The 19,279-nt window shown below is 40.1% G+C and overlaps 2 protein-coding genes across 2 annotated transcripts; both read left to right on the top strand.

The window, feature by feature from the left end:
* Nucleotides 1–1,911: 1,911 nt before the first annotated feature.
* Nucleotides 1,912–6,710, top strand: smtnl1 (smoothelin-like 1). The gene is made up of 5 exons (XM_086023444.1): nt 1,912–2,079; nt 3,999–4,549; nt 4,936–5,050; nt 5,129–5,280; nt 6,035–6,710. Exons 1-5 carry the CDS (start codon nt 1,999–2,001, stop codon nt 6,417–6,419), a joined length of 1,284 nt encoding a protein of 427 aa, XP_085879570.1. The 5' UTR covers nt 1,912–1,998; the 3' UTR covers nt 6,420–6,710.
* Nucleotides 6,711–7,306: 596 nt separating this feature from the next.
* On the top strand, nt 7,307–18,799 carry LOC147151869 (uncharacterized). Its single transcript, XM_086024564.1, has 4 exons — nt 7,307–7,717; nt 12,446–12,531; nt 12,606–12,681; nt 16,161–18,799. The coding sequence occupies exons 1-4, from the start codon at nt 7,423–7,425 to the stop codon at nt 16,913–16,915; spliced, it is 1,212 nt and encodes a 403-aa protein (XP_085880690.1). The 5' UTR covers nt 7,307–7,422; the 3' UTR covers nt 16,916–18,799.
* The last annotated feature ends 480 nt before the right edge of the window (nt 18,800–19,279 follow it).

Here is a 19,279-nt window from a genome sequence, read left to right as displayed (position 1 = left end):
AGTGATTATACAAAGTTAATACAACACGTTTGTTGAAGCATCACATTTTGGACCGTAAGGATTATCTCTGGGAGTACGGTGTGCTGGCGTTTTACGGCGTTTTGCTGAGCAATAAACATCTGTAAAAGGAACTGGAGTCTCGCATCCAATCAATGGGCGGCATAGATGCTCATAGTTAATTTTGTTGTGTTGTGCAACATTGGTTCATGCGGTTATGAAAGGCACATCAACATACATTGTAAAAAAAGAAATCCTCAATATATTTGAAAATAAATATGTTTTAGCGTCTATGGCTTCCTATAAATACACTGTTTGTGCACCAACCTTTGTTGATATTAGATACAGAGTCCAACCCCACTTTTCTTCCCCGAAGAGGCGTGATGGTCGGCTTGAAACAGCTGTAGTCCATCGATGTCGAAGACTGAGTCGAGTATGTTGTTGTTTAGCCGTGTTTCTGTCAAACAAGCACAGAAGAATTCCTCATCTAACTGGAGCCACCCAGCCTCTGGCGGAGTAACTCCATTTTATTGTCCAGTGAAGGATCGTTGGCTAAGAAGAGTGTGATGGTATCTGTGGCTTCCTAGCCTTTAGCTGAGCTTGCCATCCAGCAAGTCTACCTTGCTTTTGTTGGCGTGAGCAACACCTTCAGTCAGCGCTTAGTTCATAGGAGCTGCAATCTGCAGAGAAAACTTGTCAACGTTGATGAAATAGTTGCTGTTGAACTCTCTATAAATTGGTAAAGTTTGTCCGAACTATACCTCACTTGCGTCATTAGAGTTGGGATCACACCAACATCAGCTTCAAATTCATTGAGGGACTTAATCCTGATCCTGGGAGCTTGAGAAACTGCTGCAAAGCGGTAGTGTACTGCCATCTTCAAGTTTGTGGCATAGTGTGAAGATATTCAATTAGAATAATTCAACATCAATCATAGATGTCTTCTTGAACATAAAATCCATACAAAGCTCCAGATTTGTTTCGTCTCAATTATGTGTCATCAGGCATCTTAAAATTGATCACCATTTGATTTGATTTTAGTATTAGTGACTTGTTTTTATACTTGTCCTGAAAGTCTAAATATTACTGAAGAACATCGTTGAAGGTTTAACTTATGACAAATAGTACACAAGTTAATACGACTACTATCATGCCGTATTTATAGAAACCATTCATAATGTGTAAAAATTCAATATACCGTATAAAAGCACACAACTGTGCCACGTACCTGGAGCAGTTCATAATCAATATTAATCTAAAAACATTACAAAAACATTTTTTTTAAAAAGAAAAAAAGTTTAAAAAAAAGTTAAATATACATTTAACAGAGAGGCTGATTATTATATGTATCCATGTATGCAGATCGCTACTGATGTGTTTTGCTGAAGTTGGCTTGCTCTAGCCAACCAATAAATGCTGACCTCATTGAGGAACAGTGTTGTGGCCGTGTGAGAAGAAATTTGAAATCTGTTTTTAAAGAAACAGTCTCATTGCTAATATACAGTAGCCTAGTTTAACTTAGATTGGCCAGCACTATTGATTTTGAAGGCGCTGGCCAGATTAGATTGACATGGCAACATACAGGGGCTGAAAACTGATTGAAAAAAAAAAGACTATATATTTCAGGTTGGATATTTATTTTCGGCAACCAAATTCGCACTCACTTCCCTGTGGTCAAAAGGGAAATAGTGAGTGTGTGCGTGCGTGTGTGTGGGCGTGCGTACGTTTGTCTGTCTATCTGTGTCTGTGTACATGTGTGTACTGCCGCGGTTTCCACAGCAGATGCAGCTGTCCGGCCACGTTGGACTTCGCCTATGTCACTAAGAAGCTATTTTTGGGACATGTGTTGTTAGAAAGGTCAGATAAAGAAGCAAAGGCATCCTTGCAAGGCGGAGGGAGAGGGTGTCGGGTGAATGGAGCAGAGAGACAACAGAGTGGGGAAGAGAGCGCAGAACTGCATTGAACAGGCTTGTTGAGAAATCTGATTTAACTTCAGTTGTAATGGATGGAGACGCAGTAAACCAGGAGACAGCTGAGTTTTCAGAGCGGACAAGTCAGACTGATTCAAGCGACAACAAGCAGGTCTGCGTTTCTGTACAATAAGTAATGATGAATGTCCATTTCAAATGCATTCTTGTCTGCATCCCAACTCATAGGACTGCATGACTCTGACACTGACATTTGCTGCTGGATGATGTAATTAAGTCAGTTACTTTTTGCTATGGTCTCCCGTGTGTGGTGCTCCCGCTAGTGGTACATGACAGAATCACTGCCTAAGTAGAGTTCAGTTGTATTTACCTTTAAAAAGTTACATGCATTTGCATTTAATCTTTAAAAACTGCGCAAAACGTTATTGTTCTTTACATTAAATGCGTTTTAGGGATGCTGATTACTTACGCCTACTGTGCTAGTGTTTTTTTTTTTTTTCATGTTGGTCATGATTGTGGTACTCAGGCAGCCAGATATTTCTTAGGTGGCCCTTGGTGTAAAATGTTTGTGCACCTCTGCTCAATTCCCGGTAAGGCAACAGAGTACAACAGCAGTAGTTATGTTGCAAAACGTCAATGTGCAATTTTAGGTGGTAATGTATGATCTACTACTCATACCGTGACATTAAATTTCATCAAATAAATGATGACCAAAAGTAAAGCATTATTTGAAAGGTAAAAAAAGAAAGAAAGAAGATGAGCTGTGGTATGATATATAGAGTAAAACTGTTCAGCTGAGGTGTTTAAAAAATGTGAATCTACTCAAAATGCTCACAATAATTCACCCTCAGATCTTTCAATTGTCAGTATGGATGACACAGTTAAAATATTTGATATTTGATAAGTGATGATTTTCAACATTTGACCCCATATAGTAAGACAATACACATACCACTATAATATCACTGCAACACATGCCACCATATATCATTGCTGTCCAACAAAAAGCATGCATGCACTTTTTTTTTTTTTTCTTTTATCTCAAATTCAAATTTGAAAAAACACTCAACTTAAATGTACGTGTCTTTTTGTTAGATGAGAAAAAAAGATAGATGTACATAATTGATCTACAATTTTCGGGCTCATTCTTGTGCGGTTATTTGGATTTCAGTTGTCAACATGTTCTCAAGACGATGCCCCTTGAGAGTGAACGCTGACTGTCCCAATGTAAAATATCTAAATCGAGATGGTCCACAAATTCCAGAGTGGTGTTTCCTATCTCACGTTGCATGACTGCTTGCTGAGGGCCGTCAGATCTCCACAGGAGAGTGCTGACTAATATTAGCTGCTCTTACTTCAAACTATAATCTTCAGTCTTGAGTGCCAACAAAACAAATATCTCTACTCCTCCTCCTCACATTATCAAGGCATCAAATGAAGATCCACCGCTGGAGTGTTTCGTAACCTATATTGAGCCTAGGCACATATTCTACAATACAGTTGCATCAATGGCAACAAGCGAATAGCCTTCTAGTCAGTGGCAAGCCGTGCATTTGGCATCTGAGCCTTGATACGACTTAATCCACCTCTTAAAATCACGACTATCACCTCCCCATTTTCGAAACCATCAATACAAACACAATATGACAGCACACAGCCGTTCCACGTGCATATCTTGAGTGGTTCAGAATCAACATTAATCTATTAATCTGCTAATATACTTTTACTGTAGTATACTCTCATGCCGTTGTTCTTCTCTCCCCATTTACTGTGAACTGGCCAGCACTACTGATAGAGAAGGCCCTCAGCAGATTACTTGGATTTGACAGCACACATATACTGAAAAAAAATGGTGTGATGAATTTACTCAATTTTATTTTGCCAAATGGCTGCACAAAAAAAAAAACACCTGGATCCAGATGCATTTTTTAAGTAGATGTATAGTCTACTTAAAACGCCTCTGAAGAGAATTACACGTCTTGGATATGTACCTCACGACAACTCCAGCAGTGGAATGTGCAATGACTGTGTGGATTGAGTCCCTGAGTGAGTTCTGTGCTGATTGTCCTGCAGACAGATGAAGCAGAGCTCATGCAGAACAATGACCCAGGAGGCGGGACGCCAGAGGGGGGCGCGATGGAAGGTCAGGAGCTCATGGCAGAGGTGAGGGAGGGGCCCACACCACAAGTGGGAGGTGAGGAGGCTGCAAACGCACACCCACTGCGGACAACTGCTTCAAAATCAGTTGAAGGTGACACTGAAGGCACTGGACATGAAGATCGAAAGGACCCTGGAGAGAAAGAGAAGGGGGAAGATAAGGAGGAGGTCAAAAATAGAGATATAGGGGAGAAGAAGATGGAGAGCAAAGAGAACGTGGAAGAAAATCTAAGTGAAGGCAAAAATCTTGATAAAAAGCCCAAAAAGTTGGAGGAGGAGAAAAAGCAAGTCAAAGAAGAGCAAGCAAAAGACAAAGAAAAGCTAAAAGAGACCGAAAAACAAGGGAAGGCTCAAAAAACCCCAAAAGCAACACCTCACGCTCTGCCCCGTCCGAGACCGTCGGCTCGCTCTGGCCGAGCGTCCAAAAAGAATGACATCATCGCTAAGTTCCAACAGGGAGCACCTGAGTGAGTCACCAAACACAAGAGATACACACATTTATCTATCTATCTATCTATCTATCTATCTATCTATCTATCTATCTATCTATCTATCTATCTATCTATCTATCTATCTATCTATCTATCTATCTATCTATCTATCTATCTATCTATCTATCTATCTGTCTATCTGTCTATCTATCTATCTATCTATGCAAAAAAAGTCAGATAGCTAGCTAGCTGTCTGTCTGGCTATCTTTTCATCCATCCGCTATCCTTTTCTCCTCCATCCTTCCACCCATCATCAATAGATCTGTCTATCTATCCATCCATCTATTCCTCCGCCCAACAAAAAGAGATCACTTTGCTATGTTTAGTGTGCTTCAGTACACATCTGTTTATGGCCCGTCTAGGACACCAATACCACGCAATTTCAAAATTCAGAAGTCATCCACAGCTTCGGCCACAGGGGCTTCCATCAAACAGCGAATGTTGCAGTGGTGCCGCAGCAAAACTCAACACTATCAGGTACGCTGTCACACGATGATTCTGTGATATTTATTATTCAATCAACTGAAGACATTAACCCTTCCCTCTTTCTTTCAGGGCGTCAACATAGAAAATTTCTCCTCATCTTGGAGTGACGGGATGGCTTTCTGTGCGTTGATCCACCGCTATTTCCCCGACGCTTTCGACTACAATGCCTTGAAACCCACTGAAAGGGAGAAGAATTTCACACTGGCTTTCCAGACTGCGGAGTATGCATCCATCTGTCTGTCCGCCCATCAATCTATCAACATCCGTATATCTGTCATTCCCTCCATCTATCATCTATGTATATCTACCCATCTACTATTGTTATCTATCCACCTGTCTCTGTGCAGCTATCTATCTATCTATCTATCTATCTATCTATCTATCTATCTATCTATCTATCTATCTATCTATCTATCTATCTATCTATCTATCTATCTATCTATCTATCTATCTCTCTATCCATCTATCCATCTATCCATCCATCCATCCATCCATCTATCTATGTATCTATCATCCATCCATCCATCTATGCATCTATCTATCTACTGTATCTGTCTTTCTATGTCATTCAGATCCATTTATCACACCAACATCCATCCATCCATCCTCTATCTTCTAAATTAACCCACACAACCACAGCACCCTCATCCATCCAAATATCATCCATCCATCCATGCATCCATCCATCCATCCATCCATGCATCCATCCATCCATGCATTCATCCATCCATCCATCCATCCATCAGGTACCTATACTGCACAGTATCACCGCCACCATCCAAAAAACTCCTTATCCATCCATCATCCACGTATCGATTGCTTCATCATATAGCTTCGTCCAGCGGCCAGCCAGACCATTTACAGTAGTTATTTGTACTGTACATATATACATCTGTCCATCTGTCCACCCATGATTTATTTCTCTCATGCCGTTGTTCTTCTCTCCCCATGTGTGCGTGATGTACTTTCCGCCAGGTCGCTCGCAGACTGTTGGCCACTGATTGAAGTGTCTGACATGCTCATGATGGGCAACCACCCGGACCCTATGTGTGTGTTCACCTACGTCCAGTCCCTGTGTCACAGCCTCTCCAAACTAGAGAAAGAGAAGAAAGACAAAGAGGATAAAGAGATGGAGGAGAAAGTCAAAGCAGACGAAGAGAAGGATGAAAAGGGAGAGGATGCTGCCAAAGAGGTGTCAGCGGACAAAGATGAGGCAGAGCATGCTGACAATGGGACACTGATGAGTGTCCAGGAGGAGAAAGGCAAAGATAGCTCAGAAACAACTGGAGAGGATGAAGAGGCACCCAAGAGCTGTGAGACGGAGGGAGATGGAGGAGTTTCAGTGGAGACACAGTCCTAGGAAATAAATGACCCCCAAAATATTTTTTGGTCCCGGAAATTGAGAATGTCTTAGTTTGTTGTTGGTTTGACACTGTGTCACTTATGTAAGTTGCGTCATGTTTACTTTTGTATAAACTGTTTTGTTCATGTGTTGCACATGAAGTAGACACGTTTTAAACTGTAATGATTGTGTATTATAAGAAGATAAATGCAACAATCAATATTTTTAATGATCCGAAGAGCCATTTAAGAGTGCCAGAATGCATGAACAACCTGTGATGGGCAATAAAAGATGATTTTAACCATTGTATGATGAATGACATATTGAAGACATTAACAGTTTGTAGAGTTGCTTAAGGTCTAACGTATAACACAGAACTACTACTACTAGAACTAATAATTTAATTTATGTAGTGATTTTCAAAGGACCCTAAAACATGTATGCATGTGTACAATTTTCAAAACATGATTAGGGATTCAAAGTAATGTTTCAAGAGGGGTTAGGTTGCAAAATAGGGTTTTCTGCCTGCTTCTGGTTTCAAGATAGGCTAGTGTTTTATCCTGAGTTAGGGTTTGTAGCTGGGTTTGAAATCACGGTTTTAAGACAGGGTTAACGTTTTAGACAGCTGAGTTGGGTTTCAAGACCCAGTGTGAGGGTTCCAAGTGCAGGTGTGGGTTTGTGCTGACCTGGTGGAGACTAAAAATGACAGTGAGACCCTCCTTTCTTTCTTTCTTTCTTTCACAAGTGGACACAATACCTATACGTTTGACCAACACTGTAAATACGAGGAGAGTCTCGAACTGAAGCAAAATAAATATGTCTGGTTGCTCAAAAATAAGAAGCAGAAGAGGAAGGAAGAAAAGGTGGCGGTGGCCGTATCCTTAGCATTACGGTAATTAGCGTCACATACAGGAAGTGCTATTGTGTTATAGCTCTTGGCAGGCTATAGCTAATCCAGCCACTGTAGCGTTTTACGTTTTCCTCCTCAGACGGGTTTTCTACCCCGGGAGCGACCTGATCAATGTCAACAAACATGCCGACGGACAATTTGAATCTCGAGTCACAGCTTTTATCCATCATGGACGTGTTGGTGAAAGCGGCGGTTCTGGAAATAAGCCAGCTTTTCTCCGAGAGCTCAGCGTCCCTGCGGCTCCATCTCAACCAGAGCCTGAGGGACAACGAGAGCCTGAGGATGAGGATGAAAGCAATGAGGAGCGAGATTTTCTCCCTCCGCCTGCAGACCAGGAGCAATCGGCCGGCCAGCCGCTTCTCCGCCTTCAGAGCAAATGTGACCAAAGCCCGAAGCAAAACACCAGGTAACCAAGCCACAAAAAGCTTCAGTCACATAATGTGGCTATGTGCGTGAAATTTCAAAGATCGATCGATTTACGACAAAACATCGTTATTAGTCAGATCTTTTACAGACGAGTCCAGTGATGTAAGTGTCATTTTTCTGTGACGAATATTAAGAAAGTTGTAGAATCCGGGTTTCAAACATCCCTAACTTTCTCTATCTTGTTTTCAAAAAACTGTTATCATTGAAAAGGTTGCTACACAAATACAATGACCACATAAAACAACAACGGTCATTATTTCTAATGTATTAGTTAATTAAGACATTCCAAATTTCAGCATAACAGAAGTCATTACGATTTGAAAACTAGTGAGCATTATATTGACATTTTCAACGGAAAATCTGAAAGCCACATTTTAGTAAAGTAATATAATGTACAATTGTAAAGTAATGGGAATGGCAAAAATTATTTCGTTTACTGCTGTACATCGTTTTTATAATGGATGCCATGCATTAAAAAAGCTAATTAAGAGTTGAAAATTTACAAACGCTATGCGTTGTTCATATAGCCACACATTAAGGAAATTCACTAAATTATTGTTGGAAGCTGCGGAAAATATTACATGTCATGGCAGGTCAGAGTAACATCACAAACGACCTGGCAAGCTGTAAGCCAAAAATGGACTTGTACTTGATCAATTTAGAACCATAGAAAAGTATGGTAAATAATATTAGGGGTGTTTGATACAACTTTTTTTCCCAGACCGATGCCATACGAGCACCCACTGATACCTAGTAACTGATACCACTAGTTTTAACAAAATAATGAAGGACTCCGATTTCTGTAGTCCTTCATGAAAGCAGAATGATTATTTTATTTAATCCTTGTATTTTATCGTAATAAGTCATTTGCAAACATCTGCTTTTACTTTGGAAAAGGATGACTGAATCAGTTTCAAAAAGGTTGGTGAGTACATCAATCCCTCTCGTATGCTATCGCTAAATTGTTTTTTTTTTTTTAATCACTATATAAACAACATTTGGGAGGAAAGTATTTTGTAATACACTTTAATGCAAAATGCAATTTTATCCCATTATTTGATTAATCAAATTGGGCTGGTTCATGCTGCTTGTAGATGTTTGCCACGGAATGGCCGTAACTGTTAGGTTCCTGAATTAACCAGTTTATGAATGAGTTCCCTGATCCTATGAGTCCTCTGGCTGAGTAACAGTACATAAGGTGAGTTAGCAGACTCAGATGATGTGCTTCACTGACTCGAGTTAGCGGACTCACCGAAAACAATGCAGACTCATATGATTTGGTTCACTGACTGAAGTTGGCTTACTCAGATGATTTGGCTCACTGACTCAAGCAACCACAGTTGCCAGAAACACAGCAGACACGTGATTTGGTTCACTGATCTCACAAGTAACACATTTAATATGAAATTGCAATAAACAAGTAGTTACATACAATAGATCATATACTTTATTCATATTCCATGATAATGACATTGTCAATAGGGCCCAAGCACCAGGTGGTGCAAAGGCCTTCTTTGAATAGCAGTTTTTTATTCTTCCAACATACCCCAAAACTCACCAATTTTTCCAAGCACATACTGTATATCCTGGTAAAAAAAAAAGTATTTTAAAGGTCCTGGAAATTACCCCTCAAAATTCACCTAGTAGCACCCCCTGGAAACCTCTGGAAAAAAATGTTCTGCCTTCAACACGTGTTGCATCAATCCAAATAAAATTGGATGGACATGTTTATCATAATAGGACATAAAAAAATTTCCAAGAACCCAATGCCCAATTTTGGTTTGAAGCAGCCATTTTGTTAGAGTTCCAGGGATACTACTTTGGTGAACTCTGATAAGGGATTCCACTCATTTGAGCCCCAATCGGATGCAAATATGCTCGACAGCTCCGCTCAACTCAACTTTATTTATGGAGCACTTTAAAAACAACCATTGTTGCATATAAAGTGCTTTACTTGAAGTTAAAATTAGACCTACAAAGACAGTTAAAACAATAAAAACAGTAAACATCATATAACACTGAAATAGTCAAAATGCATTGAATAAAAATGAGTTTTAAGACGATTTTTTTAAATGGACAGAGAGGGGCCTTGCCTCAGGTTTAGCGCGAGGTCATTTGTTGCATCACTTTAATGAGGACAACGAATGGTGAACATTGATGTAATCACATCAAAATAGCTGTCGTCGCTCTGCGGAAATTCTACCTAAACTTTTGCTAATTGAGAACTAAACAGCCAGAATGGCTGTTAAGAAATGGGAAACTGCTAAAGATACAGTGTTAGGAAACACTCGTCATAGATAATAATCATAATCGTAATCATAAAATTCATATTAATAATCTAAGGAATATACCTTCATGTGGACCACATGTCATGGGTTGGAGATAAGGTTCAGCCACGACTGCCACAAAGTCTGCTCCAGCCTCACTTCAAAGCAAAGGCATCCCCAAGGAATCCCTGCCATTTGATTTAACAAAGACATGCTAGGACTCAGAAAGACACAAACTCCTGATAAGGAGCCAGTCTACGTCGCCCGGACCACCTCTAAAGACAACGGATGTGGATTTGAACGGCCCTGAAACCGACATTCCGGAGCCTCACCAGCCTGAAGCCAGAAGGTTCCTCTCACATTCAGCGGGGCACCAAACCCAGATGAACATTGACAGTGCTGGATGAAGACTGACCCCAAGAAGTTGACCTGGGAACTGCAGCTTTAAACTTCCCATGCCTATTTGTCAACCAAAATGACCTTGAAATGAATCTATTTGAATGTATGTTTGTGTATTGCTTACTGTGTGTATCCTGCTAACTTTGCATTGATGAATCTGCTTCTCTATGGTAATAATCATTTTCCTGGTCAGGTTTATGAGATAACAGTGCAGATAAAGGTATAAACTCATATCTTTGACTCCTAAACTTTGGACGCATTCAGAATCAGATGTTTGATGACCAGTTACAAATGGTGAAATGCACAAAGGTTTTAAACAGCACAGTTGAATAGACTCAAATCTAACTTTGTCACGAATTTCACCCCCCTCCACCCATCGCTCCTCACGTGAGACTCCGCAAACGTAAGTGACAACTCTGCAGCTCGCCAGGGCTTGTCAGTGGGTGCATACAAAATTGATAGTGAATGCTAGCAAACTTTGTGCATTTCTCTAGTCATCCTTTCACCCTCTCGCGCTTATCTATCAGACGTCCTATTTTCCCTGTACCTTCTCATATTTGTTTTCCTTTTTTTCATTTATTTAGGCTTGCCATATCGTAGTATTTTCTTGTATGTTTTACTAGTTGTAGTTAATAAACTTTGCCCATATACAGAAGCCAAGTGTGAATTGTGTGTGTTTGGGTCAAGGTATTAACCTCTATTTTGTTAAAAGAACTTACAACTTATTTTATTGTAGTGCCTTCACATTTCAAGACTGATTTAATGAGTTTTTTTGTCAAATTCCCCTCTAAATAACCTAAAATTTTGACGTGGTGCCCCTAGAGGCGAGCAGGAGTAAAGCAGGCATTGCTCCCGGCCGCTATTAACTATTTCCACTCTTACGAGTGACCCGCATGTTCGCTACAATATTCATATTAATGATAATAATAAAACAACTTATTTGTATAGCGCTTTAAAAAACACTCATAGGCACTTTACATGGTAAAAAAAGAAAAAAGCCGAGCTGAGAGATCTGTGCCGTGCTTCTTCCAGCGTTGTTGGCTCTGTGCGTCAGTAAGTTTTGTTGTTGTGGTCTGGCTCTTTGTTAGACTGACAGAAACAAAGAGGAAGCGCTGGCCGACCGTCTGAGTGAGGCAATCAAAAAAGTGCTCCAAAGAAACATTCTCTGGATTGGTTTGTTGTGCCAAAATCAACCAATGAATTGGAAAAAAAAAGACAAATGAAAAAACACCTGAATGAGAATTTCCCTATTGAAAAAGACTCTTTTTCAATGAGGAGCTGTAGTCTTCCTCCCCTTTCTACTCCTTAATTATTGAATAACAAACGGTTATCATTTTCATCCATCCGTTATCCAATCCGCTTATCCTCACAAGGGTTGCGGGCGTGCTGGAGCCTATCCCAGCTGTCTTGGGGCAGTAGGCGGGGGACACCCTGAACTGGTTGTCAGCCAATTGCAGGGCACACAGAGACAAACAAACAGACACACTCACAATCATACCTTGAGCCAATTTAGAGTGCTCAGTTGACCTACCATGCATGAGGAAACCCGGAGAAAACCCACGCAGGCACGGGGAGAACAGGCAAACTCCACACAGGAAGGCCGGGGCCGGATTCGAACCCACGACCTCTGCACTGTGACATGCTAACCAGTCGCCCTACCATTTTCATTTAGTGGGTTATTTCTTTGCAATGATGTGTTTTCACTTATTTTATATATTAAGTTAAGTTTAACTTTTGTGGGCTGGAATGGATTGATTGTATTTCCATTCAATTCAAACGGAAAACATGACCTTGATTTACAAGGTTACAAACGGGCTATGTAATCCGAGGTTCCACAGTATATACAGTAAGTAAGGTTTTCAAATAGATATATTACTTTAACTTGTGATCGAATAGGTGATTGTGAGCATTATGTTTAACTCCCTGATCTGTATATATATATGTATGTATATGTGTGTGTATTTAATACTTAGTCTATTTTCAAATTTCACCACTTTGCATTTTCGTTGCATTTTATACCCAATTTCGCATTGCATTTCTAGTTGTCTTAAAGCCTCCAGCAACCCAAGAAACGTCTTCCATCTCTGTGCACCTGGCAGCCGAGACATCCCTTCCTGATACAAAGGAGGTATATTTTCTTGACATCTTTGGCAGCACCAATTGTAATGTGTTGTTTTTAACATGCACTTGCTCTCTGTTTAGCGTGCAGTTGAAGAGATCCCTGATGTCATCCTGATCAAAGATGAAGAGGACACCGCAGGATGTGAGCCAAGTCAAAGTGAGTCAAGTGTGCGTGGTCAAATTCTTCGGACGCATACGTTGCTCAAAGCCATACTTTTATGGACAAATGTAATGGGACACAGCACTTAATAGTTAAAGTACTTAAGGAGAGGTTGGCTAGTCCATTAATCTGTGTTTCCAGCATTTTTATGAGAAGGGATTACCAGTTTTCACGTCAACTCTATTTTCAAATTTTTTTTATGGGCACACAGTCGGATAGCAGAAGTGCAGGTGTCGCGACGGGTAGCTGCTATTTCAGCTCAGTGTAACAAAGGATGCTTGCTTTTGCCGTTGACTCTTAACTCATTCACTGCCAGACATACTCAGAACCTCTTTTACCCTAACATTTGAAAAAATGTGAAAAAAAACCCATAAATAAATTCCTGGGATTGAATGGCTGGACTGTGAAAAGACAAATACATTTGTCAATGGCAGTGAATGAGTTAATACTTAATTGCCTCATGTAAAACATGACTTTTGTGTTTTATTTGTTAAAAGGGAAGTCAACCCAAACATTTTTCTTAACAAGAATATGTTCTATGCAGGCCCACTAGCGGGAACATGACATTCTGATTAATATTGGCTTTGTGGAATATGAGTTAAGCAGTACAATCTACCTGTTTTTGTCCATCTCAAGGGGTGGCCATTTTGCCACGTGTGGTCAATTGAAAATGACATCACAGTTGCTCGGGGCTCAGATAACGACCAATCAAGGCTCAGCTTCAACAAGCAGGTGAGTCGTGATTTGTCGTTATCGGAGCCCCGAGCAACCGTGATGTCATTTTCAGTCGACAGAAGTTACGAAATGGCTGCTCCCTGAGATGGCCTTTTTCCCACGTTTTTTCTGAAAGCTGTGCTCGAAAAACGATACATTACAAGAATAAACTTCATAAACCCGTTTATATAGGTGGAAATCAATCTGCACAAACTCACTTCATTATGTCTAATGTTGCTTTTAGCTGGCGAATGCATGCCCTGAACAGATACGATCAGTGCTATGTGGCTCAGTCGCCACCGCGTATTTCCTCTTTCTTCTTGTTAGGCCCAAAGTCCCGCGGTGAGGTTCATGTTGCTGCTGAAGGCGTACTCTGAACAATCAGTTCAGCAGATCAGTTACGATCAGTGCTGTCTTGACTTGGAATTTTGCTCTTTATTCGCTGCAGTGGTCGATTTGAACAAAACAAGCCTTGTCAAATGTGTCTATATTCACTATTTTCACTCGTTATTGTCTAAATATGCTGTACATCCAAATGTTCATATACAGGCGAAAACTTCATGGCATGGCTTTCTTCCATAGAGCCAGGAAATAGGCAGTTTCTCACTCAATACATTGTGAATGTTTAAAAGTGTTTATAGATTTGTTCTCAAGCTATTTTCACCACTTCAAATGAGTTAATATTGTGTAAAAAAATAACAGACAAAGGGGTTACACAAACACACGTACTATTATGGGGAAATGGGCTTGTCCTCTGCCTCTGACACGACACCAGTCTGATGTCACAGTTTTTCACCTAAATGTGGGTGTTCCAAAATCTGCTGGAAATTTTTAGAAAAAAAATCCTAAAATCACTTTTGTTTTTGTTTTTTTTGGGGGACGGGGGGTCCTCATCATTTTTCAGTGTGGATCTATCAAATGAGTGTTGATGTTTTGCCAATTACAGGGGCAATTTAAAAGGCTCATTAAATTAACAAACAGACTTACCACTTGTGTTATTATAAGTTGAACACTCCAGAAGTCGTACAATTTAGAGTTGAACAAAAATTTACGGGGTGGTTATGCAAGATGTCTGCAAATTTGAGACTTTCCAAAAATTATTTTGCTTAATTGTTTGCATTCTTTTGCTGTCACAGAAAAGTGTGATGATAACCATAGAACTTACTGCGACAGAGGAAAGGGTCTGTCTGCTCAGTACAATGTGAACGATACAATTGATTAAATAAATATCAATCACACACATGATTAATTTTTTAGCAAATGTACCATAGTTAAGCTTATCCTACACTCTTCCAGCAGTAGCTACGCCACTAGGTGACAGTATCGCTCTGCAAAATACAATGTTCCTATGTTAGGTCGGGTATCTTTAATTTTATTTGGTGTTACTACAGTGTGGAATGCCTGGAATTTTTTTTTTTTTTTTTTTGCAACTTGGAAGTCACCCAGCTGCATCACAGAACAGATTTTTTCCCCTTGCAGTTCCACTGAGTATACCGTATTTTGAAAAAGGCATCAAATATTAAAATACATTTTGCCACATTAAAAATTTTTTTATGGAATTGCATGTTGACAGTCCTGAAGCGTCCTGCTTGCGTTTGAGGTCCCACACTGGGCATATTGCCTAGCTGCAATGCATTTCAAGTTGGGCAAAAGGATGCGCCTCTGTGGGTAAACGCCATTTCAACCACTCTTCACGCGTGTCAAATCAGTTGTGACGGTTTAAACAAGTCCCACTCAGTCCACTTGGCATGTGAACATGGAGTGCTTTGGCGCCAAGTGCGAGTGTTGACTCATCCGTTCAAGATGGGCTGCATTTGTGCATTAGTAGCAGAACATAAACGTGTTTTCAGACTAAATACATTGTGGTTGGACTGGAAAACATGAACAGTAAGCTGCCTGGCATGTCTCTGTGGATCCTCTCTTATCAGTCAAAGTTTATGCTGGATCTGGTCTAAAATTCCACATTTGACCACAGTTTACATTTATAACGTGCGTCTGAGCCCTGCCACAAAAATAACAAAAATCTGTGAGTAAACGAACCCCCCCACCTTAAATGGTTTAGAATTGCCTATAGATGCCACAAGATGGCGGCAAAGCACTCATTTTTATAGTAGTGCAGTGGCCTCTGTAGTGGATGATCATCCCATGACTTCAACATTTGTTATTTGGTGGCAAGATGGCACTAAAGCAAAACTTTTATGTTAGATAGTGATTTGGCCTGACAAAAAAGGAATGTTTGGATTAAGGTAAAAGCTTCTCCCCCAAAGCAATCTGCGAATAGGTGAATCTACAAAGTAAGAGTAAAAAATTGTGACTATGCTGGGTGTTAGAAAAAAGTCTGCCCTTGGCACTTATAAAATGTATTCTATTTGTATTCTGTCCGTCTCTCTGATATTGTATTATCACTTCTCTGTAAGACAAAGCAAAATATCTGTGGGGAGGGGGGGGATGCATGAGTGAGATCATCACTGCATGTTCATGTTTGTTTGTCCTGTATATGACCTAGCTTAAAGAAGTATTCAAACACTTCTTAGAAGCCATTCTGGTTGTATTTGAACTGACTTTTAACATGTAAGTTGTATTCAATTGTATCTGTCATTATTCTCCAAGTGCTAATAATCCTCCCTCTTGTCCGCTAAAGGGTTGACATTTCTCCCTTGACAGTAGGAACACTCTACTATAGACCATACCAATGAAAGCCTACACTCTGTCCATGGTGGAGGTCTGCGCTTGTTTGGTGACATTATATTTTGTATTTTCAGGTCAGGATGCCTTCCTAAATCCCTGTGTACAGAGCGAGGTTGCCGGCGGGGCACAGAACATCGAGCCTGCCGGATCTTCTTCCTTGACAGGAAGTAACAAGGAGCTGAGAATCATCAGCGTTCGCGGGCGAGGACAAGGGCCTCTCCAGGACGAGATTGAAACCCTCTTTGCTCCGACCGATCAGCAGGTTTTTAACTCTCAGGACCTTACAGTCACCCACGATGGTTTCCTGAATGTCGTCCCCAGTGCCAATGACAGAGCCCCGCTGAGAAATAACCAACTGGACAGAATTCCCTCCTCTCAAACGACCATATTAAGAACAGCCGACGGTAACGCAGGACATCCCAGTCACATGGACCAGTTCCCCCAGCAGTTGAATCCCGTCTTTCCGTCCCACACAGTCAGCAAATCTTTAGATTGCAACTTTTGTGGCATGTCCTTCCCCAGTCGCGAGGACCTGATGGCACACAGGGCCACTCACACAGGGGAGCTGCACATTTCCTGCGCAATGTGCGGCAAGTCGTTTGCCAACAAGACCACGCTGGGCATCCACATGCGCATACACACCGGAGAGAAGCCGTACGCGTGCTCGCTTTGCGGGAAGCGCTTCACACAGAACGGCAGCCTGAAGATCCACCTGAGAACGCACTCCGGGGAGAAGCCGTACTCCTGCCCGCAGTGCGCGGCCACCTTTAACAACCCCAGCAACCTCCGGAGGCACATGATGACGCACAACACTAACGGACCGCTCTGACGGCCATTCCTGGAAAAGGATCGTTTACAGTGCAATGAAAATGTGTTTGCCCTCTTCCTAATTTCCACAAAGGCAACCTAAGTAAGTCTAAAATGTGGTTTCTAAATGATGATTTGATTTATAAGGGGGAAGAAATATAAACCTATCTGGCCGTATATGAAAAAGTATTTGCTCGCTGAACCTAATAACTGGTTATTTTGGTTGGCCAACTACTCCTGTGTGAGCAGTTTTCTTCATTTAGGAATAATGGCTCAGACTGCGGTCCTGGAGTCCCAAGGCCTTGGTCATGGCTTTGGATTTGGGATGTAAATATCTCCAGTAAAAGACAATTCAATAAGTGCGGTAGTTGGATACATGGGGTGCGATACAATTCAAGGACGGTTTGATTTTAAAGTGGAACGATTCCTTCGGATTCGATATAGTACTGCTCAGTAAGAGAGGGTATGATGCAATGAGTTGCTTGTTGCCATTTTTCATACATACTGTCATTTACTTCATTTACTTGAGCTCCAATAAAGGACGATTCAATATGTATCTCAATATATTTTGAAGTTCCGATTCAAATTGTCCCAAATTAGCCACAGTAAATTCATGATTTTACAAGGGGGGCAAGTACTTTTTCACTTTTTGCTGGGAACATATTCTTGAAAAAAATATGTTTGGGTTGACTTCTGCTTTAACAAAGAAAATGACCATTTAAAACTGCATTTTATTTGGTTATCTTTTTCTTTTAACTTTACATTTGTTTAATGATCTTCAACATTGAAGTTGGGAAACTATGCAATAAGATAATTTTCAAAGGGAGCACACCTTGCAGTTATACATCATAATCCTGTTGTACTGTAGAGAAATGTGTTTTTATGATGAAAATTAACAAAATCCAGCCAAAAATACCACTTATGATTGCATTTACTTTAACTCTATGTCATGATGCTTCTGTACTTATCCGACCCAAACCATGATTGACTCTTGTTGTATTGCTACAACATTGCGCACGAGTGAAAATGTGTCTTTACACAGTGTATTAATGAGAATGCTAAACTGTCCACTTCAGAAAAAAAATCTAACTTCATTGTTACTTCTGCAATGTGTTGTTAGATTACTTTGTTAAATTTAACATAATACGTTTAGTTCCATTGAATTCAGATGAAATTCCAGATTTGGATGAAACATTTACTTCCTTGCACTTTACAGATCCTACAGTAGCTGTTGAGTCAGGTTTTGCAGTTTTAAAATGTATAAATGATGATGACTTGAATTTTAAGCAAGAAAGTTTCATTATTTGACTTGTTGCATTATATATCTAGCTACAGACAGGTGACAAAGAGCATTGGGGTTTTGTTTAATTGGGATTATTCATGTGTTTTAACCTACCTCCATTGTTGTTATTGAACTTGTCCTTACTTTTGTACTTTTATATTGTTCTTTCCTGTAGTTCCTATTTGAATAATAACTTCGTAGCTCTGTTGGCCTAAAATGCATACCCTCCTTTTGTTTTTTAACAACAATTAATTGTTCTTACTTTGTATAACTTGTATAAAATGTTATTTTCAGTTTGCACCATTAGATTGCAACCTTATACTGATTACTGTGAGTCATGTTTGCTCTACACAGTAGAGTAGAGATTTTCAACATCTGACCAGGGGGCATTTTACAGGCCGCTTCATTTTTTTTTTCCTCCATGTTGTTCAACAAGCATTTCCATTGAGTCCTGCGTATTTGTTGTACTACAGTAATATAGCTAATTTCCCCTCTGATTTGTTCATTAAAGGGGATTCTTGAAAAAAAGGTTTGGGTTGATTTCCTCTTTCATTTTTTGTTCTTGTTGTTTTTTGAATAACATAAAACAATTCGTGAAATAAACAATTCTATATACACGTTGAACATTTTTATTTATTTTGTCAAAAAATAGATTTTATTATAGCTCGATTTATTGGAAATAAATACAAATCTGACTGAATTATTTTGTGTAGTAAAATCCTTTATTTTAATACATGAGACACAAAGTACGTTTATTTAAAATGTACTACAGGTATTCTAACTTTTTTTTCGGGTCATCTACAAATGACGTAACGGCCCTGACCCATCTACCCGAAAGTTGTCCACGTTGATGCAGTGTCATACAGTACTTTCTGAAACAGGGAAATTCTTCGCTTGATGTTCCTCTTTCCATCCCGTAAGGGTTTTGGTATCTTGTAGGACGGGGGGGGGGGGTCTTGAATTTGATTGTCTTGAAGAAAAAGAAATCCATATACAAAACCCGCAACTCCAAGTACATTTCATGTTAAACGCCGTGCATGATCACTTAAGTATTTTAAAAGTGCCTAGCAGCAGCTGATTATTTCTCTTGATCATACTGCAGGG

The sequence above is a fragment of the Filicampus tigris genome, chromosome 2 (genome assembly GCF_054856515.1).
Source record: "Filicampus tigris isolate MCC_2025a chromosome 2, RoL_Ftig_1.0, whole genome shotgun sequence".
NCBI lineage: Eukaryota > Metazoa > Chordata > Actinopteri > Syngnathiformes > Syngnathidae > Filicampus > Filicampus tigris.
The sequence above is the reverse complement of the archived record's forward strand: the minus strand, read 5'-3'. Positions and strand labels throughout refer to the sequence as shown.

Excerpts from the sequence above, each read along its gene's own strand:
- smtnl1 (XM_086023444.1), top strand. The coding sequence starts at position 1,999 with ATGGATGGAGACGCAGTAAACCAGGAGACAGCTGAGTTTTCAGAGCGG. Across the intron at positions 4,550-4,935 it reads TTCCAACAGGGAGCACCTGA|GACACCAATACCACGCAATT; the intron begins GTGAGTCACCAA and ends TGGCCCGTCTAG. Across the intron at positions 5,051-5,128 it reads GCAAAACTCAACACTATCAG|GGCGTCAACATAGAAAATTT; the intron begins GTACGCTGTCAC and ends TCTTTCTTTCAG.
- LOC147151869 (XM_086024564.1), top strand. The coding sequence starts at position 7,423 with ATGTCAACAAACATGCCGACGGACAATTTGAATCTCGAGTCACAGCTT. Across the intron at positions 7,718-12,445 it reads AGCCCGAAGCAAAACACCAG|TTGTCTTAAAGCCTCCAGCA; the intron begins GTAACCAAGCCA and ends TTGCATTTCTAG. Across the intron at positions 12,532-12,605 it reads CCCTTCCTGATACAAAGGAG|CGTGCAGTTGAAGAGATCCC; the intron begins GTATATTTTCTT and ends CTCTCTGTTTAG.